Here is a 20,613-nt window from a genome sequence, read left to right on the forward strand (position 1 = left end):
CATACCTCAGGCTGGCATACTGTAGGATTTGCATACAAAGAGAGAAGCGTTCTACCAGGAACGACCAACAGCTCAGTGGCTAGTACTATGGCGAGTTACCACCCAGGAGCAGGCTTTCTTAGCCCAGTTGTGCTTTTCACAGAGGAAAACTTTCCTGAAGTATCAGTCTGATCCCGCCAAGTAAGGTCAGTCCAGCCCCAAAATACCAGGCAATTCTCCTCTGAACAAGGAACATGACAACCCCAGACGATCGCTCCGCCCTTCTATGGGCCTCGTCAGTGAGGTGCAGCCATATTACTTGAAGCACACTGGGCAAGGAGTCCATGTCTGGTTTCCCCATTATCCTTAGGCATACTGTAGGCTCATTGCTGATAAGTACATTTATAAAATAGACAGGAAGGGGCAAAATAATACACTTAAAGAGACAGTAAAATCAAAATGAAATGTTTATAAATTCAGATAGAAGATCCAGTTTGTAATGACTTTCCAATTTACCACTATTATTTATTATTAATTTGATTTGTTCTTTTGGTATTGTTTGTTAAAATTCCACCTGACAGCAGTGTTTGCAACAATGTTAATACTTATGTTATACATAGTTGCAAACTCTGCTGCCATAGAGTGTCTGTACAATTCTATGGCAGCAATTTTTGTATGTATAAAATTGCTGTAAACATTGTTACAAACACTGCTACCAGATGGCTAGACACATGCAAGCTCCTGAGCTCACCTAGGATTACTCTTTAACAAAGGATAAGAAGAGAATTAAGAAAAATTGATGATAGAAATAAACTGGAAAGCTGTTGAAAATGTTATGCTCCGTCCAGTTTATTTAAGATTACTTTTGATTTTACTGACCCTTTAAATCTACATTTTCAGATTTACGGACAGTCAAAAAAGCTGCCGTTTCATGGTTTTCTAACATTTTTTGGGAAATTTGCATTAAGAACCCTCAAAAATATTCCAACCCTGATCAAAAAACACTTCTTATATGGATTCTTTTCAGTATTTTTTAATTTATCTTTTTCATCTACTCTGATCCTTAAAAAATATTTTTTGTCTCTTGTTTGTCAAATCTTGTTGTTCTTTTGTTTTTTTAATTGTTTAAAGGGACATGTGACCCACATTTTTTATTTGTGATTCAAAATAGAAACATGATTTTTCTAGTTTACTTCTATTATCAAATTTACATTGTGTTCTCTTGGTATCTTTTTTTGAAAAGCAGGAAGGGATGGCATAGGAGTTTGCACTTACCTAGAGCACTATATGACAACAGATTTGGAAGTAGTGCTTTAAAAATAAATCTAAATAAAAATTTCTATCATTACCTAAATAATTCCTATTTAAAACTAAATACTACATATAAAATAAACTCTAAGCTAGCTACAATATAACTAATAGTTACATTGTAGCTCGCTTAGGGTTTATTTTTAATTTACAGGCAAGTTTGTATTTATTTTAACTAGGTAGACTAGTTAGTAAATAGTTATTAACTATTTACTAACTACCTAGCTAAAATAAATACAAATTTACCTGTAAAATAAAACCTAACCTGAGTTACACTAACACCTAACCTTACACTACAATTAAATAAATTACCTAAATTAAATACAATTACCTAAATTACAAAAATAACAAAACACTAAATTACCCAAAATAAAAAAAGAAATTATCAAATATTTAAATTAATTACACCTAATCTAATAGCCCTATCAAAATAAAAGAAACCCCTAGCCTAAACTAAACTACCAATAGCTCTTTAAAGGGCCTTTTGCGAGGCATTGCCCCAAAGAAATCAGCTCTTTTACCTGTAAAAAAAATACAAACACCCCCCCAACAGTAAAACCCACCACCCACACAACCAACCCCCCAAATAAAATCCTAACTAAAAAAAACTAAGCTCCCCATTGCCCTGAAAAGGGCATTTGGATGGACATTGCCCTTAAAAGGGCATTTAGCTCTTTTTCAGTTGCCCAAACCCTAATCTAAAAACAAAACCCACCCAATAAACCCTTAAATAAACCTAACACTATCCCCCGAAGATCCACTTACAGTTTTGAAGACCGAACATCCATCCTCAAAGAAGTTGGGAGAAGTCTTCATCCAAGCGGCAAGTAGTCCTCAACAAAGAATTCTATCAGCCAATTGGAATTCAAGGGACACCATCTTGGATGACGTCACTTAAAGGAACCTTCATTCGTGAAGAAGACTTCGTTTGAAGAGGATGCTCCGCGCCGGATGTCTTGAAGATGGAGCCGCTCCGCGTCGGAAGGATGAAGATAGAAGATAGAAGATGCTGTCTGGATGAAGACTTCTACCCGTCTGGAGGACCACTTCTGCCGGCATGGATGAAGACTTCTCCCGGCTTCGTTGAGGACTTCTTGCCGCTTGGATGAAGACTTCTCCCGGCTTTGTTGAGAATGGATGTCCGGTCTTCAAAACTGTAAGTGGATCTTCGGGGGTTAGTGTTAGTTTTTTTTTTAAGGGTTTATTGGGTGGGTTTTATTTTTAGATTAGGGTTTGGGCAATTGAAAAAGAGCTAAATGCCCTTTTAAGGACAATGCCCATCAAAAATCCTCTTTTCAGGGCAATGAGGAGCTTAGGTTTTTTTAGTTAGGATTTTATTTGGGGGGTTGGTGTGTGTTTGTATTTTTTTTTTTACAAGTAAAAGAGCTGATTTCTTTGGGGCAATGCCCCACAAAGGGCCATTTTAAGGGCTATTGGTAGTTTAGTTTAGGCTAGGGTTTTTTTTTTATTTTGGGGGGCTTTTTTATTTTGATAGGGCTATTAGATTAGCTGTAATTAGTTTAAATATCTGATAATTTCTTTTTTATTTTGTGTAATTTAGTGTTTGTTTTTGTAATGTAGGTAATTTTATTTAATTTAGGTAATTTATTTAATTGTAGTGTAAGATTAGGTGTTAGTGTAACTCAGGTTAGGTTTTATTTTACAGGTAAATTTGTATTTATTTTAGCTAGGTAGTTAGTAAATAGTTAATAACTATTTAGTAACTGTTCTACCTAGTTAAAATAAATACAAACTTGCCTGTAAAATAAAAATAAACCCTAAGCTAGCTACAATGTAACTATTAGTTATATTGTAGCTAGTTTAGAGTTTATTTTATAGGTAGTATTTAGTTTTAAATAGGAATTATTTAGGTAATGATAGGAATTTTTATTTAGATTTATTTTAATTATATTTAAGTTAGGGGTGTTAGGGTTAGACTTAGGTTTAGGGGTTGATAACTTTAGTATAGTGGCGGCGACGTTGGGGGCGGCAGAATAGGGGTTAATAAATGTAGGTAGGTGGCGGCGATGTTAGGGGCGGCAGATTAGGGGTTAATAATATTTAACTAGTGTTTGCGATGCGGTAGGGCGGCGGTTTAGGGGTTATATGTTTATTATAGTGGTGGCGATGTCCGGAGCGGCAGATTAGGGGTTAATAAGTATAATGTCAGTGTCGGCGATGTCGGGGGTGGCAGATTAGGGGTTAATAAGTGTAAGATTAGGGGTGTTTAGACTCGGGGTTCGTATTAGGTGTAAACATAAATTTTGTTTCACTATAGGAATCAATGGGGCTGCGTTACAGAGCTTTACGCTGCTTTTTTGCAGGTGTTAGACTTTTTTTCAGCCGGCTCTCCCCATTGATGTCTATGGGGAAATCGTGCACAAGCACGTAAAACCAGCTCACCGCAGCTTTTAGCAGTGCTGGTATTGGAGGGTGGTATGGAGCTCAATTTTGCTCTACACTCACTTCTTGCCTGATAACGCCGGGTTTTTGTAAACCTATAATACCAGCGCTGTAGGGAAGTGAGCGGTGACAATAACTTGCAGGTTAGCACCGCACCCCTCATAACGCAAAACTCGTAATCTAGCCGCTTGTTTTTAAGGTCTGTAATACAAAAATGACACGCTGTAACATATAACAACGTCATTACTTTAAAATCAGAATTTCAAGGAACATCCAATATTTTTTTCCTGTTTCAGATAGAACATTTTATTTTTTGAAAGGTCTTCAGTGTACTTCTTTTTTTTATCAAATTTCCTTTTGTTCTCATGTTATTCCTTGTTGAAGAGAATACCTAGGTAGGTAGCATGCACACGTTTGGAGATCTATATGGTCGCAGTTTTGCAAGAATGCTTTTGAGCACTAGATAGCAGCAGTGTTTGCACAAGGTATAGATTGTTAAAAAAAAAAAAAAAAAAAAAAGCTTTCTTGCAAAATTGCTGTCAATTAGTGCTCCTGATGTGTGCACACTCCTGAGCCTACCTACATGCTTTTCAGCCAAAGGATAACGAGAACAAAGTAAATTTGCAAGTAAATTGGAAACTTTCTTAAAATTGTATGTTCTATCTGAATCACGAAAGAAAAAGTTGTAGTTTTACATCCCTTTAAACTGTTGTATTACGTTGCTTATTTTTGTTGTCCGCTCAGCAGCAACCACTGTTGTCATAGAGCCAGAAATTTGTCTTTTCACTAATAATAATTCTAATATGTTCTCCGTCTAATTGTAACATTATAGCAAACATTCAGGTGCTTACAGTAACATCATTGACTTAGTACTCAAATGTTTCAGGGCCTTCGCCTGAAACAAAAAGATCATCAGTTTCTTTACAAATTAGGTTTATGATGTTTTGGCGCCAGATTTCCATTTTAGGCTGTGTTTTAATAAGATCACTTGGTACAGCTTTAATGCCTGTAACGGAAATACATACATCACACACTAATGTCATTTTCTCTGGTTAGCCAGTGGTTTTTAATGCATGACTGAAAGCTCTTAAGGGAGAAATCTCTACAATTCTGTGTAGAAGAAATGTCAAACATAGGATATTGTCATATATAGTCTGTTCACAAACAATTCCTTTTAAGATATATGAAATCACATTTACTTAGTTATTTTATCTTGTGCAGTTACTATACAATAGAAAAGATTAATATCAGTGAATCAGAATTTGTTGAACAGCTGATTGAAGTGGTAGCATGATTTTATCACAATAGAGTTAATCTGCCTTTAATTGCATTCAGCAAGATGTTTTTCTTAGCTTGCGCGTCTTGTTTTCTAGTAAGCTAAAAGCACAATTTAAAATGATATAAAGGGAAATGAATCAAGCTGCAGATGGATAATTTCTCAAGCAGAGAACATCTCTCTCTCACAATCTGGTGTTGCAGCATCACTTGGCAAAATGTAAGATTGCACAAGAGCTCTCTTGTGCAATCCCACCCCCTGCATTTGTGCAACCAATAGTGCGAGAGCAGGGCCTGTCAGTCATCCCCTAGCAAGTTCCGGGTGCTTTATCTCCACCATCTAGGAGGATCTGCTTTATAAACAGCTATTTCAAATGACAAAATAAAGATAAAGGAACAGTTTGTAACAATAAACTACACTTTAGAAGTAAAAATGATCACTGGGAACACATTAAAGTGGAGAACATTTTACAGTACACTGTCCCTTTAAAGGGACACTATATATTTAAAACATAAGGATGCTCTTAAAACATTGTACTAATTAGTGCATATTTAACATCACCAAATTCAATTTAAATATTTATTTCAGACCCATGTTTCTTATTTACTTACCATCTCAGCCAAAAGTGTCTTTTAACAGTGACTAGTGGGACACAGACAACCACAACCCATATCCTCTGCTTCATCTGCCTCATCTGCTGTTATATGACAGTCATTGATGAAGCAGAGTCACCAAGCGTTTGTTCTCCAGTTGGTCAATGGAGCAGGTGGTATGGCTTGTGATTGGCTGTAGCCGGCGTATTTCTTTTTAACAAAAAAAATCATAGGACTGAGGTGTGCCCATTTGAGTGAGGCGGTAGATTAGTAAAATAGGACTAATGGAGGTCTGAAATATGCATTCAAAATTAGCTTTGGTCACTTGTACAATAAAAATGTACTACTTGGTGCATTGGGCCCCATTCATGAATCTGCAAGCAGGGTTGAAACAGTCTTAAACTCTCAGCTACTTCAAGGTGGAGTTAAATCATCCCAAACAGATCCGATTGAATAAGTGACAAGCCCTGCTCTTGCGTGAATGGTTGCAGAAGAGCAAGGAATGTGGCTGCACAATCATTTGCTGGGTGGGCAAGGTTTGCATCTGGAATTTAATAAATAAGGGCCTAGGCGTTGAGATTTATAAAAAAAATTAAAAATAAACTTAACTTCAACATAATTTTTATTTGCATAGACATGTAAGGAAAATTATATTTTAGTAAATCTCTTCAACATGTTAGTGCTTAAAGGGACAGTCTAGTGAAAATAAAACTTTCTTGATTCAGATAGGGCATGTAATTTTAAACAACTTTCAAATTTACTTTTATCATCAAATTTGTTTTGTTCTCTTGGTATTATTTGTTCAAAGCTAACCCTAGGTAGGCTCATATGCTAATTTCTAAGCCCTTGAAGGCCGCCTCTTCTCTCGGTGCATTTTGACAGTATATCACAGCTAGACAGTGCTAGTTCACATGTGTCACATAACATTGTGCTCACTCCCGTGGAGTTATTTTTGAGTCAGCACTCATTGGCTTAAATGCAAGTCTGTCAAAAAAACTGAGGTAAGAGGCAGTGTGCAGAGACTTAAATAAAAGGAAACCACAGAGGTAAAAAGTATATTAATATAACTGTGTTGGTTATGCAAAACTGGGGAATGGGTAATAAAGGGGTTATCTATCTTTTTTAACTATACAAATTCTGGAATAGACTGTCCCTTAACACGGGTCTACTGACAATAAATACAAATATGTTTATTTATTTGTTTGCTTTTTTTGTTTGTACATTCCAGTCAAATCAGATAAATAGTTTTTTGTTTTTTTTTAATCTGACAAAACTTGTCACTGTAATAAAAAGCACTAGCTAGGTAAACATAGCAGACATTTTATTTATTTTATTTTTCTAAAATGAAAATGTTTGCAAGATTGTAATAGCTACATGTAACTGTTATTTTATAGATACAAACCTCCCGGACCGTACAGGTAACTTTTTAATGCAAAAATAAATAACATTTATCTTGCCTGACCTTTCCAGAAGTAACAAAGTCAATTTCCATTTTGTATTCCATTAGTACATTTTGATTTTAACTGTATCATTGGTCAGTTTAAAACTGCTATTTACACTAATATACATGAAGATATTTTTGCACATTTTTATAGTTTCCTAAATCATTTCTTTATGACTCATATGTGATTCACAGAATTTTTTTTTGCAAGAAAATGTCAAATTTACTGAATTTTAAAACCAGGAGTTGGAAGGTGAAATATGACCATGCTGCTGACAAATGCTATTCTCTGATAATATTATATATACACAGTAAACATGGAGGGACAATACAGCAGTGCAATTAATTTATATAAATATTTTATAATATGATAGGGAAAAATATCTAAATATATTATAATTCTGTCATATAGGAAATGTATTATATGCCATGGGAGCTAGGCTTGTGCAAAAATATCTCCTGCCATTTGATCACATTTGATTCTTACAGCACTGGACAACAAGAATCACTAGGAGGTTTGCATGCTGGGACTTTTTTTTTCCATATGGTGGTTTTTAAAGCAGCAAGCCATGTTATTTATATATTTATTGGATGCTTTCCATGCATTAGCCCTGAACCACCTCTTAAGCACTGTTATAGCTTAAAGGGATAGTAAAGTCAAAATTAAACTTCATGATTCAGATAGAACATGCAGTTAAAAAAAACTTTCTCATTTACTTATATTATCTAATTTAATTCTCTTGGTATCCTTTTTTTTAAAAGCATACCTGGGTAGGCTCAAGAGCTAGCTGCTGATTGGTGGCTGCACATATATGCCTCTCATCATTGGTTTATTAGATATGTTCAGCTACTTTCCAGTTGTGCATTGCTGTTCCTCCAACTAAGGATACCAAGAGAATGAAGCAGTTTTCATTATTGAACTTAACTGGAAAATTGTGTAAAATTGTTTGCTGTATCTGAATCATGAGATTTTTCCTTTCGGTTAAATGTCCCTTTAAAAACATCTGCTTAGTTCTAGTGTTTCTCAACTGTAGCCATTGCCCCCCCTCCCCCAGATAAAGATTTAACCAGAGGCGTAACTAGAAATCACAGGGCCCAGGTGCAAGAATCTAAGAAGCCCCCCACCCCATATCTTTTTTTTCTTTTTTTTTAATTTAACACAGAAGAACAATGTGAATCAGATTACGTGTCTGCAAAAGGAGGTACCCTGTGCCCACAATCTGTGAGATGGTCTGACCCCCTATTACTATATATAGTGACACTGTTTAACCCACCAGTACTGTATATAGTGAGTTAGTGACAGTCTGTAATCTGCCGGTGAGATGGCTGGCCTGTCCCTACCCGCCCCAGTACTTTATAGAGTGACCACAGTAGTCTGTGACATGGTCCAACATGATATCAGTGCAGGCAGTGTCAGGTCAACTTTTTTTATTGAAAAAAAAAATGTTTTAAGCTGGGCCCCCACCCTCAGGGGCCCAGTCACAGTTGCGACCTCTGCACCCCCTGTAGTTTGGCCCCTGGCTTTAACGTAATGCAAATATATCAGTATTTTGTGCTTACAGACATTTACATAAACCACATAAGTGTTGCATTAAGTAATTATTGTTTTGTCATGTTGCTGGTGGTTCTTGTTTCATGTGTGAGGTGTCATGTAGTGATCACATCACACAGCTGTAGATGTAAATGGCATAAACAGGGGCAAAACTGCCATTGGTTAAGCAAGTGAAGTGGCACCACGATCCAAGTGCTGAAGGGCCCATAGCAGCCAGTCTATACATAGGCAGAATCTGCACAATACTAATCCAGGGGAGTCATTTATTAGTGCAGATTGTCTGTCTATCTAGTCTGCATATCTATCCTCAAAATCATTATACAGAGCAGCATAAATATTATTATTGTTGCTTACTACTGAGTTACCTTTGGGGGGCCCAAAAAATAATTTTGCCGCAGGGCCCTTTATTGAGTTTGTCAGCTATTGGGCAGAACCAGTCACTAATGAAGCACTGAAAAGCTCAATTAATTTCCAATGAGCTTCACCAACCTCACAAGTGTCTGTGAATCTAAGCCACTGGGGGCCAAATGATCATTGTTTGGCCCCCAGACAATGCGTATCATGTCCGCCAGACATCGCTGAATGCCGACAGCATACGGTGCTAGCATTTAACATTGCACAAGCAGTTCTGGTTGGCAATCCAATCGCCGCTAGCAAGTGGTGTAAATCAGCCCAATCGTATAGGATCGGACGGATTGATGTTCACAGCCTCAGAGGTGGTGGACCAATTAAGCAGCTGCTTCATAACTGCTGTTTCCAGCAAGCCTGAAGGCTCACACAGAAACAGGGGCATCAGGGGGCGTTCAGCCCTTGATAAATCAGCCCCATTGTCTGTGTTTGGATCAATTATAATACATTTATAAATGTAATTTAATGGAACCACCTGGAAAGCCTTTGACACCCATTGATGAAGAGTAATAAGCAGCTCTGGGGCCATATTGGTACATGCTCACTCATGCAAGCCGGCAACGTAAAGAAGCACCCTTACAGCGAATAAGACATGGTCCTTGGTTTGCCAATAGGTCACTTCAATGGTTGTCGTCCTTATTTGCTTATTTTGTACCTTTTTATGAGCTAAAGAGTTAATTCTCTGTATAATTTAAATAATTTATGGAGTTAAAGGGACATTTCAGCTAAAAGTTCTTTAGTGCATTTCAGTTTTGAATAGAAGCATTGAGGAAAAGCTATCACCTTTTATGTGAGAGCTATTACTGGGCATATGCAGGTGGAGCATATCTAAATATTCATCTGCGCCAGCATTTTAAACAATATATCTGCTAAATGCTGGTAGTGGTTTGTATCATGATAACTAAGTCAATAGCAGTGCAAGTCATCACTGGCTCTTTGAAATGTCGGTGCATGAAGCATAGCTAGATGTGCTTTATGTGCTTGTGCACAGTAAAAGCTCTAACTGATAACAATGAAGGGGTTTATTAGAATTATTAAAAACATTTTTATTAATCAAATTATGTTTAAAAATGTTTCTATTTAAATACAACTGTTGTGTACTTTTGCTTTAATTGTAATATTCTTTGGGATTGCTGCTTTAAAAATGAGAAGTCATTTTAACCTCTTAAGGACATATGACGGAATTTTTCCGTCATAAAACAATTGAGCAAACTGAAAGCTGTGTCCTTAAAGGGTTAATAATCTTCCCTTTAATGTAAGATCATTCTCACCCACATACACCAGGTATAGATATATTTGTTTTCCTTTTCACTTTATGCTCTCTCTTCTGTCAATTATTCACTGCCATTCTCTGGTTGTGATTAAAAAAAAAGATTCAGTTTTCTCTTAAAAGAACTATGATAGACAATCTTCTATCATGCATTCAAATGAGCAGGATTTACAGGGATAGTCCATCCAAAATTGAAATGTAATTAAGTGCATTTCAGTTTTGAATAGAATCATTTTTTTCTAAACACTTTCATTAGAAAAAAAAATGCTTCTAGTAAAAGCTATCAGTGTTTTAGTTAGAGCTTTTACTGTGCACAGACACATGGAGCATATCTAGATATGCTCCATGCAACAGCATTTTAAACAGTGTGTCTGATATGAGTGCAAGTGGTGCCTTATATTCACTGCATTTCAAATTTGGCTGGAATGTCCCCTTAATTGTTTTTAAAAATACAGAGAAAAATACTTGATTTGATTCTCAGCATAGTTCCCCCTCCCTCCCCATTCAAAGTCAGAAACTAGTTGCATTTGTCCAGTCAATCAGAAGTTTTACATTGGTATTCTTCATATTTCTTTCATAGAACAGAGAAGTGGATTTTCATTTGTGCAGCACAAGACTTTTGTTGTAGTACAATGTATGCATCACTAATTTACATGCAAAATAAAGACCTGTTGCACACTCATATTACTAAACTTATCACTGAAACAGTGGTAGCTTTTACTGGATGTATTTGTGCTAATACATAAGTTTTGTAAAAATACTTCAATTCAAAATAAAAATTCCATTGTGTACATTTGAGACTTTGATTATTATGTCACTTTAAGGGGACATTCAAGTCAATTTTAAAAATGTATTATATTGTTTAATGCACATGCAGTTTATAAATAAACCAAGTGTGTCCCTCTCCACCTATTGAGCTCTGTGAATTTGTAATTATCAACCACTGAGCAGGAATTAACCAGCTGATACTTTTGTATAATTTTCATTTCAAATTGAAATGCCTTTTTCTTCATTTTTATTCTTTAGACAATTTTTTTTTTACTGAAAAAGATACCATTCATTCATATATGTGATATAATATTTTTGAGTACAGTGTATCTTTAAATTATAAAAGAAATAGACATAAATATATTTTTTTTTCTTAATGTATAAAAAACTTTTTACGCATTCATCTGCATTGAATGCAAAAATATAATTACAGTAGGGTTTCCATAGACCAAGAAATATGCATTTTCATAGAACTGATCACAAACAAATATTATTTTTAGCATTATTTGTTCCTTGCAGCAAATCGAACAATGTAATTTTTTCCTTCAAGTTAGGCTGTTCTTTATTTATTTATTTTTAAATTCAACAAATGAGAAAAAAATAATACATTTTTAAAAAGTGCAAATGCTACAAGAGATTATCTACTGTAACTAATCCATCGAGGAATAATAGATTTTGTATGTCACGCCGGATTTACAAATAAATCCTGCCTTGTGTACTGCGTCCCTTGTATTCATTATTTCTTGATATTCTAGGCTGTGTACGCCATTTTCCGTGCTGCAACGTGGATATCAGTCAAGGAACTGGAAAAACTTGGTGGAGATTGCGAAGAACTTGCTTCCAAATTGTTGAACACAACTGGTTTGAAAGTTTCATCATTTTCATGATCCTTCTCAGCAGTGGTGCACTTGTAAGTATTGCATTTAACTATAGCTATAAATTCACTTGGAATAGAATGACTGATCTATGAAACATGTCATATAGATTGCAGTGTGGGGGCATACTTAGGTATGCTTGTAAAAGATTAAAGGGACATGAAACCCAACATTTTCTTTCGTGATTCACATAGAGTTTTCTAATTTAAACCCCTTAATGACCACAATATACCCTGTATGTCACTGGTCATTAAGGGTTTTTTCAGGACATAATAGCACAAGTCTAGCAAGAACACACTATTAATGCACTCCCTCCAGCAGGCTTTGTGGAATAGAGCAGTCTCAACGCTGGTGGCAAGACCGTGCTATAAAACAATCAAGTCCCAAAAAAAGGCCAGCGACATACAGGGTACGTCGCTGGTCCTTAAGGGGTTAATCCTATAATCACATTTTCTTCATTCCTTTGCTATCTTTGGTTAAAAAATCAGGGATGTAAGTTAAGGAGCGTGCAGGGTGCACATGTCTAGAGCACTATATGGCAGCCGTGTTGCACAAATGTTAACATTTGCAAGAACACTAGATGGCAGAACTATTTCCTGTCATGTAGTGCTCCAGATGCCTACCTAAGTATCTATTCATCAAATTATACTATGGGAACCAAGCAAATTTGAAAATAGAAGCAAATAGGAAACGTTTTTGTATATCCCTTAAAGGGACAGTCAGCACCAGAATTTTTGTTGTTTAAAAAGATAGAAAATCCCTTAATTACCCATTCCTAAGTTTTGCATAACCAACACAGTTATACTATACTTTTTACCTTTGTGATTACCTTGTATCTCAGCCTCTGCAGACTGCCCCCTTATTTCAGTTTGTTTTACTAACTTGCATATTAGTCAATCAGTGCTTACTCCTAGGTAACTTCACCTGCATGAGCTCAATGTTATCTATATGACACACCTGAACTAACGCCCTCTAGTGGTGAAAAACTGTCAAAATACATTCACATAAGAGGCGGCCTTGAAGGTCTAAGAAATTAGCATATGAGCCTACCTAGGTTCAGCTTTCAACTAAGAATACCTAGAGAACAAAGCAAAATTTGTGATAAAAGTAAATTGGAAAGTTGTTTAAAATTACATGCCCTATTTGAATCATGAACGTTTATTTTGGACTTGACTGTCCCTTTAATGTTTTTTTAGTTGCCTGTGTATAGAAAGTATTTGAATTGTATGCAGTCAAATGTTGCAAGTACTTATTTTATTTAAAGGGACATTAAACATAAATTGTAAGCTGTATGATAATGTTCCTTATTACCTGAGAAGATAGCTTTCAAGAGCATTTCATTTTAAAGGACAACTAAATGCACATAAAAATACAAGGCAATGGCATTTACTTTGAAATTGAAATGAGCAGTAGAATATTTTCTTGCAAATTTCAAAGTTAATCCAATTTCCCCTGCCCTGTATCATGTGACAGCCATCAGCCAATAACAGAATGCATTTACGTATATACTGTGCACTTTTGCTCCTGCTCAGTAGGAGCTGGAGCCTCAAAAAGTGTTTGTTAAAAAAAAGGTGTACATTTTGATAGTAAGAGTATATAGGGAAAAAATAAATTTAATTGCTTGCTTTATCTGAATCATGAAAATGTAATTTTTACTTTAGTTGCCCTTTAATATTGGTGGGAACAATTGCTCAGTATATTCGGGTCTACACACCACTGGAATAGTTTAATCTGGAATGTCTATTTAAAGGGACAATATACTCTTAAAAAAAAATCCCCCTAAAGGACCAGTAAAAACAGTAGATTTGCATAATCAACAAATGCATGATAAAAAGACAATGCAAAAGTACTTCAAATGATTAGTATTTTTTTTTCGGACAGATTTTAAAGTTCTGTCTATTTCCACTCCCCCTGTAGCATGTGGCAGCCATCAGCCAATCACAAACGCATATATGTATATTTTGTGAATTCTTGCACATGCTCAGTAGGAGCTGGTGACCCAAAAATGTAAAGATAAAAAGACTGTGCATATTTTGTTAATGGAAGTAAATTAGAAAGTTGTTTAACATTGCATGCTCTATCTGAATCATGAAAGTTTAATTTTGACTTGAGTGTCCCTTTAATGTATTTTCAATTGCTTGTTATACCAGCTGCAGAGTATACAATGTATAAGAAATTCCATTTTCAGTTTTATTTGTGTATATGAAATTGCTGGTTTTGTGCTTTTAAACCATAACCTATTGAAATGCTGCAGGTAATATCAGATCTCATTATGTTATCACTTTGTGTACACAGACTTGCTTCCTTATCTTATATTTGTCTGAAAAACAAAACTCAATACTTAGAGAGGACATTGGAAAATTATAATTTTATTACTTAACTATCCTGCACCCCACTGGAAGTGTAATTACTTCTACTAGCTGTGTTTACATAGCCTGTTAATAGCCTGGACATAAGACCAGAAACTTTCAGTATAGGTGGTGATAACACATGCTAAATCAGCTATATCCAATGCTTAAAGGGACAGTATAGACTCATTTTCATATAACTGTATGTAATAGACACTACTATAAAGTATAAGATGCACAGATACTGATATAAAAATCCAGTATAAAACTGTTTAAAAACGTACTTAGAAGCTCTCAGTTTAGCTCTGTTGAAAAGGTAGGTGGAAAGCCCACTGCAAGTGGGAAATAAGACACTCCCTCTACTTTTGCATATGAAAAGACCCTTTACACAAACAGGAGCAAGCTGGAGTAGGTATACATCAGTATTCTCCTAAAACTTTGGGGCTTGGTAAGGAGTCTGAAAATCAGAGCAATATTATTTAAAAATAAGCAAAACTATACATAAAAAAACAACAACAAAAAACTTTATGGGCTATATAAATAGATTATCTACAAAACATTTATGCAAAGAAAAAATGAGTGTATAATGTCCCTTTAAATAAGGATAAAGGAGATACTTGTAAACCATTTAATACACTCCAGCAGGTAAAAAAGGATTGTGGGAACAATTTAAAGGTGAGAAAATGTTGGGGTAAACGGTCCCTTTAAACAATATTTTCCAAAGGAGCTTGATGCCCCTGTTTCTAGGGATGGGCGAATGTGCAAATTTTCGAATTTCGAATGTAGAACGAATGTTATTACCGAAATTCGAATTCTAAATTCGAATGTCGATAAGAACGAATATTCTTAAAAATTCGAAAATCGAATGTTATTTACAGTTTTCGAATGTCACTTTCGAATTCGAATGTTTATAATTATATCGAATGTCTACATTCGAAATTCGAATTTTTCGAATTCGAATATAAATTCGAATTTTTCGAATTCGAATATAAATTCGAATTTTTCGAATTCGAATATTGCATAATTCGAATATTACATTTAAAAGCATTAGAAATACTATTACAATCTAAATTCGAATTTTTCGAATTCGAATACACATATTGCATAATTCGAATATTACATTTAAAGAAAAAGCATTAGAAATACTATTACAATCTAAATTCGAATTTTTCGCATTCGAATACACGTATTGCATAATTCGAATATTACATTTAAAGAAAAAGCATTAGAAATACTATTACAATCTAAATTCGAATTTTTCGAATTCGAATACACGTATTGCATAATTCGAATATTACATTTAAAGAAAAAGCATTAGAAATACTATTACAATCTAAATTCGAATTTTTCGAATTCGAATATTGCATAATTCGAATATTACATTTAAAGAAAAAGCATTAGAAATACTATTACAACCTAAATTCGAATTTTTCAAATTCGAATACATGTATTGCATAATTCGAATATTACATTTAAAGAAAAAGCATTAGAAATACTATTACAATCTAAATTCGAATTTTTCGAATTCGAATATTGCATAATTCGAATATTACATTTAAAGAAAAAGCATTAGAAATACTATTACAATCTAAATTCGAATTTTTCGAATTCGAATATTGCATAATTCGAATATTACATTTAAAGAAAAAGCATTAGAAATACTATTACAACCTAAATTCGAATTTTTCAAATTCGAATACACGTATTGCATAATTCGAATATTACATTTAAAGAAAAAGCATTAGAAATACTATTACAATCTAAATTCGAATTTTTCGAATTCGAATATTGCATAATTCGAATATTACATTTAAAGAAAAAGCATTAGAAATACTATTACAATCTAAATTCAAATTTTTCGAATTCGAATATTGCATAATTCGAATATTACATTTAAAGAAAAAGCATTAGAAATACTATTACAATCTAAATTCGAATTTTTAGAATTCGAATACACGTATTGCATAATTCGAATATTACATTTAAAGAAAAAGCATTAGAAATACTATTACAATCTAAATTCGAATTTTTCGAATTCGAATATTGCATAATTCGAATATTACATTTAAAGAAAAAGCATTAGAAATACTATTACAATCTAAATTCGAATTTTTCGAATTCGAATATTGCATAATTCGAATATTACATTTAAAGAAAAAGCATTAGAAATACTATTACAATCTAAATTCGAATTTTTCGAATTCGAATATTTTCTAATGTAATCGTAAAATTCGAAACCGAATATTCGAAAATCGAATGTTAGAATGTTATGTAAACATTCGAAATTCGATTCGAACGAACGAATGTGTTAAAATTCGTGCCGTTTTTCGAATGTTGCGAAACATTCGCCCATCCCTACCTGTTTCCGCGCAAGCCTTCAGGCTCGCGGAAACAGAAGTTATGAAGCAGTGATCTTAAGACCGCTGCTCCATAACTGGTCCGCCTGTTCTGAGGCTGCGGAGATCAATCCGCCCGATACTATACGATTGGGCTGATTGACACCCCCTGCTAGCGGACGATTGGCCGCGAACCTGCAGGGGGCGGTATTGCACAAGCAGTTCACAAGAACTGCTTGTGCAATGATAATGTGATAACTTTAGGTTGATTTACCATTGTTAGAACTGTTTCTTAGATAATTTATTTTCCCCAACTTTAAAACCCAACCTCAAATGCTATAATAAATACACTGCTTTTCTTATTATAACATATGTACTTCACAGCACTGTCAATGCTGGTTTTAAATCCATTGTTTTTTTTATAATTGTATGAATATAGATATTGAATGAAATTGCATTAATAATGTTGCATTCCCTGGGGTGGCACAGAAGTCATCATATTAGACATCCTTCCTGCACAGAACTCATGTAATCTCATTGATCACATGAGTTCTGTAATTATGTTTCACGTTTTACTGCAATAAATCTGATTAATGAAGATTCAGATAGCTTATGATTTGTACCCGTTTATCTTTTGTTCTTTTAAAATGCTGAAGTGAAACTTATGAAATGTTAAAAGAAAGTGTTGAGAAATTGCTTATTCAGAATATGTCATAGTATGTACAACTAATTAATATCAGATTAAATTGATTACTTCTAGGTTTGTTTATAAGACTAAGTGATAGGTTTATCATTGTTTTATATTTACAGTCTGCTCGTAAACTCGTAATAGAGTTTTCGGCGATGAATAGCGAGGAGTGAATGTTTATTTGTTTAATTTGTTAAACATATTGAATGTTGGTCACATAAGTTCTTTTAAAATTCATCAAAGGTTTCATCTGTACATTCTGCTATATAAGGGATGTCTGATGGTAGTCACAGGGGCCATATTGTTACCCTCCATTGCTTTTTATATGGCTCACAATTTCCTAAATTTGATGCATGTATTAGGGAGGTGTTTTTCAGTATTTCAGCTAGGACTGTTTTCTACTCCAGGCTGTTTGCAGTTTGGGGACATTAGAGCTTTGCATTATACTCTGATCCCACATGACTTCCCTAATTTATACCATTTAAAACCATTTTTCCAAAATAACAGCTAGTTAAGGGATAGTTCTACTATCGCATGAATTTTGCAGCAATAGACCTACATGTACATGGGCCTGGGTAGTGACAATGATAACCCCAAGATCTAAGAAAGGTCAATAGTCTCTCAAAATGTAACCATGAGGGAGTGACTGCCACCTGGGCACCAATCTGCTCGGTGGTTCGTTATTTGTCCTGACTATACAGGTCTTCAACCTATAAGATACCCCAAGTATTCCAAGTCAATTCATGCATTTTAGCCATATCTTTAAATAGATCTTTAAGACTGTGAATTGGGGATGGGTGTGGAGTCACACACCTTTATGATGTCTAAGTGAGTGCCAGATTTTACAGTTACCAGTATCTTGTTACAAATATTACAAATTGCGCCATTGTGACTTTGACTTTTTTTTCCAGGCATTTGAAGATATTTACATCGACCAAAAGAAAACAGTTAAAACCATACTGGAATATGCAGACAAGGTGTTCACATATGTGTTTGTCCTGGAAATGTTACTGAAATGGGTGGCTTATGGATTCAAAAAATACTTTACCAATGCTTGGTGCTGGCTGGATTTTTTCATTGTTGATGTAAGTATCATATATTTAACTGCATCCTTATGTCTGGCTTGGATTGTGGTGTACCCTTGTTTGTGCCAAACAGTAGTAAACCCCTTGGCTGCCAAATAAGCTGTCAACTAAAGTGTTTAATAATTAATGATACAAAAAATAATTTTTTTTTTGGTTTAATATCTATCACCATAGGAAAACCATTCATAGTTCTGTCAAAAGTTAACTTTTTCAGTTCATGTTGCTGTTTAAAAATGATCGAAAGGGTTTAATTGTCACACACGTAACTTTCTTTCAAGATGCTTATCTATAACAAAGATAAATTGCATTTTGTAAAGTAATGAATTTAACGCTATTGAACTGTTTTTGTGTGAGCATGTGGCTTATTTAGCAGCCCTTATTGGCAGTCAAGGGGTTAAAAGAGATGAATTGTTAAGTTATATTTACTGACTGAAAGGTGAACATGTTGCTAACTTCTCAGACCTGAAGGATAAAGTTACACAAGGAATGAAATGCCGAACCTTATATATCCCATAACATCAGCGGATCATAACTAGCCGAATACTCACTCACGGAAGTGGGAGAACATTAATGTCAAGTGTCAAGCATATGGAATATTTCATTTTGCACCAGCTTATCATTAGTGTTTTGTTGTATGGTTTATTTTTGTTTGAAGTCAGTGCTTTAAGTAAAAGCTTTGTAGAGTATAGGCAAAGACTTTTTAGTGGAGAGTATATACATTTTTACTGGGGAATTAAATGTTAATAGTTTCCCTTTTTATTTAATGTCTATACATTACAACACTACATGCCTGAATTCACAATAGGCTATCTCATATGACTTAATTGATCGGGTTTGTTCCTAGGCAAATCAGGCAGCTGTCTGTAGGCATCATAAGTCAAGTTTAAGTAATGTGATTTTACAGCCCATCACTTGTATTATACACTTTGACTTCTCCGGTTTTATTGTATGTTTGATATAACAACCCATTGCAAATTCATCAGAAAACCCAATTATTGTGCAGTATTTCCAATGACTTCACACCATGGAATCTCCATTCAATAATGGTATTGTAATCAGAAGGAAAAAAAAAACTTTTCACATGCTTTTTGGCTTTTTTAATTACATACTTTTGATGTGTTCCCTTTTTCAACATTTATGCTTATACATAGTTAAAGCATTTATAAACATGCTCCATGTTTTAATATAAACTTAAAATACCACTCAAATAACACTACAGTAAAACGTGAACGACTTACATCTGATCATCAGAAAGTAAATTCGTAATTGTAATTAAGTTTTTGGATGTTTTATAAACACAGCTAGTGATTGGTGGAGTCATATAACTGCCATTCTTAAATGGCTGATCACAAATGAGAGACTTTACTTTTGTGTTTAATCCCTTTGTGGGGTTTAAACACATTTACAGACCACCCTATTGTTCCTATTTGTAAGGTACATTCTGAGCTCTGTCCCACGGAGAGCGTCAAATATCCTGATTTGCAGGATTTTTCTTAGCCCCTCCTATGGGAACCCAGATACATTCATGACCCCACCCACTATCCACCTGTAGCCCCTCCCCTCTCAACCCACCCCCACCATAAAAAGGCAATGGGCCCCCTTTAACCACCTGAGTCCCTGATAGCTAGCCACAAATGTTGGGAGGTATGTAAGTATCTAGGCTCACTAATGCAGATGCTCTAGCACATTAAACATGGGAATTTGTGCTTTATGCTCTATAAGCAGAATTATTTAGAGCTGTGGATTGCATACACCATGAATTGATATTTCTAATTAAGTTAAAAAAAATATTATGTTGTCACCATGAATAAATTACTTTCACATTGACCATGTATATTTTGCTTCAGTGTAGGGTTCTGAAACCCATTGAAACAATATGCTTGAAAAGCCTGAGAAAAGCCTGGTTCCTAGAGTGTTTTTCTTGGTTTTCTACATCTGAATATAAAAAGACCATATTTTCCTTTTATATTGAATACCTCATTTGGGTGGCTTTAACTAGAAGTTTAAGTTAAAATTAAACGTTCATGTTTTAGATAGAAAATGCAGTTTTTTAATTTACTTTTTGCTATTAAAATTACTTTGTTTTTGTTGTACCTTTTGGTAAAAAAACATACCTAGATATGATCAAGAGAGTTTACATTTCTTGAGCACTATATACCAGCAGTGTTTGCAACAGTGCATAACATTTTCTTTACCACACTTCACTGTTTTATACACCTTGGAGAAGTTGTTTGTTTATTTGTTGGAATCCGACAGAAACCTTTGTCTGTAAAGGAGCTAAAT

At 34.6% G+C, this 20,613-nt stretch overlaps 1 protein-coding gene across 1 annotated transcript in view; it reads left to right on the forward strand.

The window, feature by feature from the left end:
- Nucleotides 1-20,613, forward strand: part of LOC128660139 (sodium channel protein type 4 subunit alpha-like) — a 659,663-nt gene that overhangs the window by 475,073 nt on the left and 163,977 nt on the right. Inside the window, 2 exon segments of the mRNA XM_053713786.1 lie at nt 11,754-11,908; nt 18,157-18,330. Of these exon segments, the coding sequence (XP_053569761.1) occupies nt 11,754-11,908; nt 18,157-18,330 (329 nt within the window).

This window comes from Bombina bombina, chromosome 5 (genome assembly GCF_027579735.1).
Source record: "Bombina bombina isolate aBomBom1 chromosome 5, aBomBom1.pri, whole genome shotgun sequence".
NCBI classification, from domain to species: Eukaryota; Metazoa; Chordata; class Amphibia; order Anura; family Bombinatoridae; genus Bombina; species Bombina bombina.